General features: G+C 37.5%; 1 protein-coding gene across 1 annotated transcript in view; it reads right to left on the bottom strand.

Moving 5' to 3' along the window:
- Nucleotides 1–2,722: 2,722 nt before the first annotated feature.
- The window catches only part of Rttn (rotatin), a 139,796-nt gene continuing 130,311 nt past the window's right edge, over nucleotides 2,723–12,207 (bottom strand). The window contains exons 47-49 of the mRNA XM_057789236.1: nucleotides 4,995–5,098; nucleotides 4,059–4,128; nucleotides 2,723–3,096 (exon numbers count right to left, since the gene is read on the bottom strand). Coding sequence (XP_057645219.1) covers nucleotides 3,011–3,096; nucleotides 4,059–4,128; nucleotides 4,995–5,098 — 260 coding nt within the window. The 3' untranslated portion in view covers nucleotides 2,723–3,010. The remainder of the gene's footprint in view (nucleotides 3,097–4,058; nucleotides 4,129–4,994; nucleotides 5,099–12,207) is intronic.

Genomic DNA, 12,207 nt, shown 5'->3' on the forward strand with positions numbered 1-12,207 from the left:
TTTCATCTCTATGCAATTTTTAATACTGAAGTCAATTTTTTCTACATGACAACAATTTTTATTTTGGTTTTAGTCTTTTTTCTCATTATTGTTCATATCACATAATTTATTTTCATTTCTTTATTCATTTGGCATATTTTTTTAATTTTAGAGAAGTTAATGAATGCATCTTGATAATGTTCACCTTTTACTCCTCTTACAATTGCCTCCAGATCTATACCTTTTCCCCCCACTTCATGTCCTTTTATGATCTTGAAGTAATTGTATTCATCCTCTGTCCTTAAAATCTTCCAGTCACTTCTTCCATGCTGATTCATGAGCCTTAAGTGCAGGAGTTGTGCTGCAAATGTATTAACTGGAGAAATGTACTCTTCACTGTCCAATGATCCCTGCAGCTTACTCCATTGTGACTTTCTCTGTAAAGACATGGGCTTCTACAATCAATCTTTATGAAGATGATTAGAAAACAACAATAAATTTGTATTTTACTACCTGATGTGTTAAAGGAAGAATGTTGTACTTAAAGAACTGAGAGAAACAATGTTTCAGAATTCACAGGGAATTGCCAAAGTTTGCCCTAGGATGCTTAAATCACTGACCAGATCAATCCATGAAACACTAAAAAACCAAAGGCACAGCCACCATCAGAAAGAAAACAGTAAAAATGATACTGAAAAAAAGTCTATAATAGAACACCTATTTATGCAATATTAAAAACAAATTTATTATATATGCCCTTTCTGTGAAACATTAAGCATGATTTTATTTTCTGAAACATATTTCAACGCAGAAGGAGCAAATGAAATGCAAATGTGTTGAGCTCCTGTGTGCTCTGCTGCCAGGGCTCAGGATTCCTGGGGTGTTGGCAGTCTTCTATAGTGTGAACTTCACACCCTACAGATTTTCATGCAGCCTCATGAGATCTGCTGCTTAGGTTGTATAAGAACGTTCTTAAGTATGAGCCTACAAAGAATAAAGTCTCAGTTCGCCCTAAGTTTCCTTAATTTACAGACACAATGCATCGGTGTCATTCATTTTCCTTACTCATTAACTGCAATAAGTTACATTCTTTACACTAACGATTTCCTTTGGACTAGTAAGGTAATACATGTTTTTCAATTTCCTACTTTTACAAGACAACTGAAAAAAGAAGTGTTTCACCACATGATGTTAGAGAATTAAATGTATCAAATACCCAGGTATAATCACTGTCATGCAAGAAAGGTTCTCAATATTTGCTGACTGTTCAACATCCACCACAGGATTGTGGACACACGCTTTCAGTAACTATCTATCAGTCTGACTAATAGAACTGTTCCAAAGGAACAAGGCACAGCATACTGAGATGTGTGAAAAAGAAGTCAATCAATGAATCATAAAGAAAATGATCATTTTCTTGAAGAGAGCAACTTTATTTCTCAAAAAGAGTAATGGATATTCACAAGATTCAAACACAAATTTTTTTTTTTTTTTTTGGTTTTTCGAGACAGGGTTTCTCCGTAGCTTTGGTTCCTGTCCCGGAACTAGCTCTTGTAGACCAGGCTGGCCTCGAACTCCCAGAGATCCGCCTGCCTCTGCCCCCTGAATGCTGGGATTAAAGGCGTGCGCCACCACCGCCCAGCTGCCACAAATCCTTTTTTAATTGAAGGAGTAGTAGATGGAAATACAGTTGCAGTATAGCTTGAGGATTAGGAAACAAAAGAAAAATTTAGGGGTACTAGCAGGTATCTGGGGCTCCATTCTTACCCATTCATCAAAAGTGAACAAATCATCACTTTTGAATCTGTATTTACTCAACTGTGTGGTAGTCTGAATGAGAATGGACCCCAGGGGACCATATATTTGAATGCTTGGTCCCAAGCTGGGAGAAGAACCTATTACTATCATTCTCCTAAATAGAGATAGTATGATGATGCCTTTTAAATAGGTATTTCTATTCCAATAGAATAAATAGCACAGCTCTCAGACCAGAGAAACATAATTATGAGAGTATTATGGAAAACAGATATAAAACAGAAGACCAAAGTGCACAGACGAAGTGTCAGTGGAATGCTGAGGCACAGATGGGACATGTCACAAGTCTTGGAGAACATCTCGGAAGAGAGGGTAGAAAAATGTTAAGAGTCATAGTTTATGAAAGACTGGGGCAAAACAATGTCTTCTGGACCTGACAGGGACACTGTGGTCATGGCAGCCGTGGCTACTGCACAAGACCAATCCAGTCAATAGTCAAGAATGGATGCGGGGGGGAGGGGGCACAGAATCTCACATCACTAGCTGAGGAACTATTCTGTTAACAGTTGATGGCTTTTAGGGCAGGTAGAATCAATTTTATTTAGAGGTATAACCTTTGATAGGTTGACTATGCTCCTAATTCACAATTACGTATTTATGCTGGTAACAATTAGACTTTATTGGAAGAAAGGAATGAAGGAAGGAAGGAAGGAAGGAGGGAGGGAGGGAGGGAGGGAGGGAGGGAGGGAGGGAGGGAGGGAGGGAGGGAGGGAGGGAGGGAGGGAGGATGTAAAGTTAGAATTGGAGGCATGGTGTGGGAAGGTGTTCTGGTCAGAACTGTAGAAGCGGGAAACAAATAACTATCAAACTACACCGCATACATGAAGTTCTCAAAGAATACAATACACTCTTAAAAATATTTAAGTAAGACTAGCCAGTTTTTGTTTCTAAAATATTATTTTATTAAATAACTATTAAATAGGATTTTTACAGAACATGTTACATAGAAAAGTATAAAAATGTTTATAATGCCAGAACTCTATGTCTGCAGCATCTTGAGTCAGCAAGTCTTCACTTTTGGAAGGTTGCCAGGAATGAACAGAGTGGAGGGTCACCAGTTCCACTCCTTTCATATGGCCAGTGATGTCTCATAGGGAAGGCAGATACTGATACTGCAGAGTCAGCATCATTCAGGGAGCAGCTGCTACACAAAGTTGGCCTCTGATCCAGATCTCCTGTGGATGGCAGTCAGCTCTGGAGTAGACCAGCTCATGGTTCAGGAATAGTTAAGCAGCTGTACAAGATTTTCAAGGCATTTCAAATAGTAGGCATTTAGAGGGTTTTCTTCTGAATTGGAGAGAGCTGATATAGGAAAATAAGAGTTATAAATACCAGTATATTAAACTTAATGCCCCACATAGGGGTAGACACTCCTACATGAAGCTATGAAAAAGATTTATTAGCAAGATATTTATGCTCTTGATATCAAGAATTAAAAAATTATTTTACATTTATAAAATTAATGTTTAACATTTCCATTCATTTCTTATCAATAACTTATCTGAAGCATATTTAAGAAAGCATCTCCGTAACCCACATAAATGAGCTATAATCCAGAATAAACACCATACTGTTTCTTACATCCCATCCCTCTAAAACCATAAACATTAACATAGCCCAATTCCTCACTTCATCCTGAAATGCAAGATCACAACTAGAAACAAACCAAAGACGTTTCTTTCCAGAGACAAACATTAAAAACCAAGAGATCTACTACAGTACAGGAGAGACATACTTTGCTATCTTTAGATAAAAGTGTTTGGAGAATAATGCCCATTGAAAACTGGCTCACTTCAAATGACTAATATGCTCTGAAATCATGACTGCAGATCACAGGGAAATGTGGTTACAGGGGCTGTTGAACATATGCCTGGAAGACTTTAGTTTCCTGATGTTAAATCAAAGGTTTTTTTTTCAAGGTTAATTCTAATTAGGCCCAATTCTTATCACCCAAGAACACTCTATAGTGGAGTAGCAGCAGCTGGAGAAAAAAAAAAAACTGAATTGGAGAAAGATCAAAGACGCATTTTAAGAAACTTTTTTATTTCAAATACTCACCTATTAGAACATTTTATTATGTCAAAAGAAATCATTACCATGAAAAGCATGGGCTAAATGTGAGCCCCTCTGATAGTACTTTATAATAGTTCTCAACATCTATAAAAGCAATGCACAAAACTATCATTTGTCCTATTCAAATATTTCAGTAACCAGAAATTTCATTTGGTATTTATCAAATTTAATTGTAATCTCTTAGAACTTACTTCTCTTTGCTATGGAATATGCTTCATCTACTCTTCTTTTTATTGATGGATTTTTCAAAGTTGCTTTTGCCTGGAAAAGAAAAGACAATCTATTAGTTAGCTTTATTCCCAAATACTGAGGATAAGGATAATAGAGTACTAATTGCCTATTACTAACTATGGTGTTAAACAGCATAGAGTTAAGATACAGAAATATAGACAGTTAGATACCAGTTCAGCCTACTGTGTCAAGCCCACTGTACTCCATTCATGTCTAAGCTAACCTGGCCTCTTCTATAGTTTGGGATCTTTCCCTTCATTCTTACTCTTTCTCCCCTAACCTCAGTTTATTACTTTTGAGTAATCAACCTTAGGGAAATTCTCATTACTTCAATTATTAAATTTCAGATTAAGTATTTCAAACACTACAAGTTCTCAGTATATAAATATTTACTGAGGGACTTCAAGATGTCCAAGCCTGTGCTTAGCCCATGTTGCTATAATTCTCTCTGGGCAGCACTTGTACTTTGATCTTACAGAGACTGAGATCACTGTACAATTAAGTGATGGTATATACATGAGAAAGGCAAATTACATGCATGGATAAAACTATTATTAAGTCTTCCATCAAGATGCATTTATCCTGGGCACATCTGTACAAAGAAATGTTTTTTACTAAAATTACAACAAATTTACAATTTAATTGAAATCAAAAGGGAAATTCACTTAAATAGAATTACCCTTCTGAATCGAGCCCTGGTGAAACAATTAAATGAAAATATTAATTGATAGATTATTAATCATATGAATGAACAAAGGGAACGGGTTTGATACTTTTTATTTACTATTAGCTGGTATCCATCCGTCTGATACTCTTGAATGCATCCTAAGAGTCCTAATTATTTAACTGCATCAATTCCCCTCCCTCCATTTCAAACAATTATTTTAAAAACTAACCTTCTGATAATTGTAAATTAGAGCCCAAAGTGAAGCCGCTCCAATCCTCTGGGCATTTTGATTCTCACTTTCTAAACAGGTAGCCAGAAGAGTAATGATTTTTTCTACAAATAAGCACATTATAAAAGATCAGTTCCACATACTTCCCTGTATTCTTATCTAGAACCAGCCCACAACAATACACAGAGTAATTGTCCCGTTAGAATAAAAATACAAGGTCCTACCCTCAAATGACATCTTTTACAACTTGAGGCATATGAAGGGGTATCTTGGAACAAACTTTTCACAACAGATACAGATGATCTGGATATCAGTGCTCTCTAAATTTTCTGGTCCAAGTTCAACAAAAGCTTATTCATTGAAGGACAATATGCAAAACTAAGTGTATTAGGAATTATATTAAGTTATTCTGCTATAGCTCCCATTTTCACATGTACAAAAATGGATGATCTGTCATAAAAGCATAATCACCACTATATAAATATACTATAGAATGGGAATTTTTTATTTTATAGCACAAGAAAATTTGATTTGATGGCATTTCAATATACAAGAAATGTTCATTTTTAAAAAGCTACCAGAGAGGAGAATAAAGACCTATTAATTATGTATGCTAGTCTGATCATTTTAAGTGAAGATTCAGAGGCATTTACTTCAAAGGCAATTGTCAGGAGGTTTCAAACAATATTTAAACTTACTTTTATTATTTTCATATATCATTAAATTTCATATTATGTTTTCTAAGTTGTATAATTTTTAAAACATTCTGTTTTTTAAGGTGAAACACTTGTGTTAGCAAACTATTTACATGTTAACCACCCAGCAGATCTAAAGATTGGCCCCTGAGAACCAGACCCTCAACTAGCCTCAAAAGTAAAAAGAGTGATTAATTTTGGCCCCCTGCATGGTCTTAAACATCCAGTGGAAAAGTATAACGAAAGTTAAACCACTGATAATGATATAAACAATGGCTCAGGCTTGACATCTGGGCTACTGACACCGCGGGTGAGGCCATTGCAGAAACTCCAAGTGTAATCAACCTGAAGGACTCACATGCTTTTTTTTTTTTTTTTTTTTTTGGTTTTTCGAGATAGGGTTTCTCTGTGGCTTTGGAGCCTGTCCTGGAACTAGCTCTGTAGACCAGGCTGGTCTCGAACTCACAGAGATCCGCCTGCCTCTGCCTCCCGAGTGCTGGGATTAAAGGCGTGCGCCGCCACTGCCCGGCTCACATGCTTTTCTTTACCAGGAACATCCCACCATTTATATATGTTTGATAATCTTGCTAGTTTCTCCTTTAGAAAATCCACAAAATCAAACTAAGACTACACCAAACACCACTATCCCATTGGCCAACGGTTATAAAACTGGACCTCTGGATCTTCACCATAGAAATGAGTTAAATATATTGCATCCTTGGTGGTGACATTATCAATGACTGGATATTGTGTATGCAACTGCAGTCTTGATTTTATCTACTCTCAGTTAAGCTGACCCACACTCATATGGTTCTACAATACTCTAACTCCATCTACCTGGATCCAATGACTACCCTCAAATATCTCAAGGTCAACAAGAATGGATACTCTCTAAACCCATCTATGCTTCCAACAGTAACTGGAAGCAGTTAGATTGACTTGATGGCCATCTCTTAAATGATTTTAGGGTCATATTTCTTGAAGAGAGAGCATAAGATTGCTAGAACATATCAGCAGGCTTGGAGACTACTGAGGAAAGATTTCTTGCTCAAGCATTTTCTTCCAAATTTTCTGATAGCAGAAACTGCCCCAAGATCTCCCAGATGAGGATGTTGACCTCCTTGTCCAGCAGGGAGAGCTACAAGTACAAGGACTGCTGCAACCTCTTTTCTATCTGCCTAGAGAAATATGTCAGTAGCCATGGCCACGCCCTTTAAAAAAGTTCTTCCATCTTGGTGACAATTTGCTGAAATCAGTTAATTAGCATTCCAGAACTAAAGTCTAAATACCCACCAGACCCTGGATAATGGCTAGCCATAGGAGATGTTTATTGACAACATGATACTGTTTCATTCATTACTCACCATTCTTTGTTTACTAAAAGCAAGGGCACTCTCAGGCCCTAAAAGGAATCTTGTCTTCTTTCCTCTCCTCCCCCTTCTCCCTTTACTTACCTCAGCTTGCAAGCTGGTAGGTTTTAATCCTTACAGAGACTCTTCTGCAGCACCCCCCCCCAAATAAAAACCTAAACTGTCTTAAGGGGGTTGTCTCTTTAATGATAATGTATTCAAATCACAGTGCCATTATGTTATAGGGGCTCAATAAATACCACCTGGATGAAAATTCAACAACTTAACATTTTGTTTAAATCATGTTGTGACTTGAATAAAAAATGTGGCCCACAGACTCTTATTTTGAACACTGGGTCCCCAGGTCCCCAGTTGATGTTACTGCTAGGGAAGGTTGTGGAAAATTTAGGAGGTAGAGTCTTCAGAGCTAGAGGAAATATGTTAATGGTGGTAGGCTGTGAGGCTGTATAGCCCTACTTCCTGTCTTTGCTTCCTATGTGGGGATAAACGTGACAATTATATTTCCTGTCAGGAGGGCATCACAGTCCTGTTGCCACACCTTCCCTACCATGATGGATTCTATTCCTCCTGCTGTTATTCCTTCCCGACCATGATGGAGTCTAACTATCCCTTCTGCAGCCATGCCTTCACTACCATGATGGAGTCTAACTATCCCTTCTGCAGCCATGCCTTCCTTACCACAATGACGCCTATCCCTTCTCTACTATGATTGAAGGGCTCTTTCCCTTCTGCAGCCATGCCTTCCTTACCACAATGACACCTATCCCTTCTATTGTTATCCCTTCTCTACTATGATTGAAGGGCTCTTTCCCTTCTGCAGCCATGCCATCCCTACCATTATGGAGTTTATCACTCTGGAACTGTAAGCCAAAACAAGCCCTTCCTTCCCTAACTTGGTTTTTATCAGTATATTTTATCATAGCAACAGAAAAGTAACTAATACAAGTGACTTTATTGCAAGGAGTTCAAATTTTTTGTAAGTAAGAAAAAGGAAAAAAAAGTCCCATAAAGTAAAAACTAATTTGTGTGCTAGAATGACAAGGTGGTAGCAAGTGAAATGTAGTCATTTTCTGCCCACACAGCCCTCTCCTGCCTGAATACCTCATGTGCATTACCCAGCTCCCCATGGCTTTCCTATAAAATCGCCTATCCAAAATTAGTCTATATAAATAGCTATCAAATGTAATTTGGCATATGGATTGTGGGTGGCTACATAAAATATGAATGTAATTTCATTTTGTTCCAACTGAAAATTATCAAGTAATTTTATATTCCAAACATTCAGATTTATGATTTAACAAAGTTTATATCATAACTTCTTTAACAAATAATTTTAACTTATAATTTTTAATAAGCCACATTTACAGGCTAATTAATGTATTAGCCCGTTGTTAAAGCAAGTGAATAAAAATATTTAAAGACAATACTTTATCATGAAATATAACATGGATAACAAAAAAAGCACATAAAAATTTCAAGTTAAAGAAGTTGGTATGAATTCTAATTAAAACACAAGAACAGATAACAGGAAACAGATAATAGGAAACTGATTATAAACCTAGTTTCGAATACCTTAAGTGACTAAAGAATTACAACTGAATCAACAAGAGTTAGATATAAATACTAAGAATTCAAGAAATGTTTTAACCAAGGCTGGCTTAGTGAGAAAGCTGAAAGACACGTCAGTTAAATGAACATATCCTACACGGGACATGAAGCACTTTCAGCATACTACTATCAGGTTAAAATTTACTGGGCAGAGTTTAGAATATAATTCCATTCATCAACTCATGACTGAATGACAATTACAAATTAACTCTGGATATAAAAGCTTAAGAAATGAAATCAATGGGAGTATTTTGTGAGCATCAGTTAGTCAAAGATTGGATAAATGATTCATGCCTCATTCAATGCACATCAGAGAAGCTTCTTCTTGATGTGGCTGTGGGGTTACTCTATATTGCTTTATTATATTGAGATATGTTGCTGGCAAGAACCTGTTGCTAGATAGGTCATACCTAGAAGAGAACCTACCATTATTATTCTGCTAAATCAGTGGTTTGCAACCTTCCTAATGCCATGACCTTTTAATAAATTCTTCATGTTATGGTGACCCCCAAGCATAAAATTATTTCAGTGCTACATCATAACTAATTTCACTACTGTATGAATTGTAAATATCTGATATAGAGAATATCTGATATGTGATCCCTAAAGGGGTCACATTCCACAGGTTGAAAACCACTGTGCTAAATGAATATAGTATTAAATCAACTTCTAACAAGTTCTCATTGCATCATATAGTAATGGATTTCTCAACGCTTATCAGAGAAGTTTCCATTGCAGTAGATGGTGATAAACACAGACAACCAATAAGCATCAAGATACAGAAAATAAGACTGTGGAATACTCAGCCCTAAATAGAACATCTTTACTATATCACATTTCCCAAGGCTCAAGGATCATTGAGGAAAAAGGTGCGAAAAGTTCATGAAAGTTAGAGGTGATAAATGACTATAAGGAAACCATTTTCCAGACACACCAGGGAACATGGTCATATAAACTCATAACGGTTGCCACAGCATGTAAAAGATAAGCACAAACCAGACTGAACCCTAGCCTGGACAGAGATGGGCATAGAGTTCTACCCTAGTCAAGAAGCTCCCGCCACTGAAGCTGCTCTGAGAGAGTCAGTTTTCCTTAAGAGTGCAGTTCCTGGTGGATGGTGTGTAAGCACAGCATCCTAAATGGAGCAAAACTCAAAACATTCCCACTATAATCCCACTGAACAAGGCAGGAATTTCCACTCTATTCCATCATATTCAACATATCACTGAAAGTCTTAACTATAACTATAAGGCACGTCAAGAAGATAAAGAGGAGACAAATAGGAAAGGAACCACACTCTAGTGAAGACCATACATACATCTGAGACTATATGAACAGCACAGACAAGATTTGAGGACAGGCCTGCCTCTGCCTCCCGAGTTCCAGGACAGGCTCCAAAGCCACAGAGAAACTCTGTCTCGAAAAACCAAAAAAATGATCTGGGAGGAGTATGAGTGGGAAAGTATGATCAAAATATATTGTATAAAATTCTCAAAAAACAAAATAGAAAAATAAATAAAGCAGAAAAGCATAGGGTTGAGCCACAGAAACTACAGATGAAATTCAGTATATATATATACATATATATATATGTATATATATTATATAGTTTTTAGTTTCTCTGTTAATGATGGCTATTCTTGGTTGTCAATTCAAGACGTGGGAAGAAGGAACCTCAATTGAGGAACCGCCTCTGTCAGATTAGCCAGTGGTCTTTCATGCCCAGGGTGGGAGGTAAGGGTGAGAAGGGGAAAGGCACTTTTCTTAATTACTAATTGATGGAGGTTGGCCTACCCCACTGAAGACAGAGCTACTCTGGGCACACAGTGCGGGTTGTATGAGAAAGCTAGCTGAGCAGAAGTAGGGAGCAAGCAGGTAAGTAGAATTCCTCTGTGGCTTTGCTCTAAGTTCATGCCTAGTATCCCTGCCTTAGCTTTTCTTTCTCTCTTGTTTTTAAATTAAAGCTTTTATTGATTCTTTACAGATTTCACATCATGCATTCCGATCCAACTTATCTCCTCATCTCCTTGCATTTGCCTTCTGCACTTGCAATTGCCCTCCACCCAAATCAAAACCAAATTTAAGAAAAAACAAAATCCAAACAAAACCAAGAGACAAACCAAGACCAGAACCAGAACCAACAAACAGAATGAAAGAAAGGGAGGGAGGGAGGGAGGGAGGGAGGGAGGGAGGGAGGGAGGGAGGGAGGGAGGGGAAAGAAAATGGAAAATTTAGCCATGGAAGGTAGTGCGGCCTGCTGAGTCACATAGTATGCCCTTTAGGCCATACATCTTATCTTGCAAATGTTCACTGCCACAAGTCATTGGTTTGACTCACTGCTCTCTGTGACACCACCACGTAGCCTTGGCTTTTCTTGATGGCTACAAGATTGAAATAGACCCTTTCTTCCCCTGCTCAAAAAAGAAATAAGCATTATTCCTCTTTACCCCCCATTCTCTTTCGGTCTTCATTTAGGATTTTATTAAAACATATTAGATTGTCTCAGGGTATTTGCTATTCACTTAACTTTTATGCTTTTAATCATTTCTCATCTTTCTAGTTCTCTGTTGCATTCTGAATAATACTTTGATAATAAGTTTCTTGTTCCTAAGTTATCTCTCTTTGCTGTACGTAAATTGTATATTGTTAAAGACAGATATCCATATTAATTTAAATTTAGGCTTCTAATGACCTAAAGAAACAATGTCCAATAGAACATCCTGAAATAAAAGAAATACTTATAATTACTTATAATCTAGGTAGAGAAGTTGGTATACTTTCCTGTTCTGATTCTTACTCAGATGGCCAAATTTCCCAATGTACTTGATTAACTCTTCTTGCTAGTGCCTTGAAAAGTTATTTGTGGAAGTTCTCTGAGGTCTAACATGTACTTGTCCTTTATCTAGCAGAGGAATTTCACTTGCCAACACTCAGGATCACTATCAACCAATAAAGGATCACATCAAGAACATGTACTCCTGAATGAAAAGACTGGGAGAGGCAATCTGTTTGTTATCCATCCAGATGGAGGCTGGGGGAGTATTTTTATTTCTCCTAATCCTTATAGCTCCAGCTTTGTGGACAAAGGACAGGCTATAAGAGTCTCACCTGAAGATCATTATTTCTTTCTTCTTTTTGATGCGCTAGACAAAAGCTAAGCAATAATAGTGGCAAATTTCCTACAGGCAAAAGAGCTGTCCACCTGGACACAAGCTTTCAATCAACACTGGCCTGTACATTTCCCACTATCTTTCCCATAATTTGGGACATTTGATGTGAATTTGTACGGCACTTATTTGGTTTTACAAAAGACACTCACTCTGAACTAGAAAGGCTGTGTGTGGATGCTTTTAGCAGCCAGGTCAAGCCCAATGCAGAGATTTACACCGCAAGTTTGGTACAGCCTGCATAAGTAATTTCTGTAACTTAACTGCCTCTTCTAAAGCCAACTCCCTAGCTTGCCATGTGGAAAGCCTGTGACAGGTTCTCATAGCTCTACATGGAGCCTGCACAGCTGCTCTCTTACCTGGAAAGCCCACT

This window comes from Chionomys nivalis, chromosome 14 (genome assembly GCF_950005125.1).
Source record: "Chionomys nivalis chromosome 14, mChiNiv1.1, whole genome shotgun sequence".
Lineage (NCBI taxonomy): Eukaryota > Metazoa > Chordata > Mammalia > Rodentia > Cricetidae > Chionomys > Chionomys nivalis.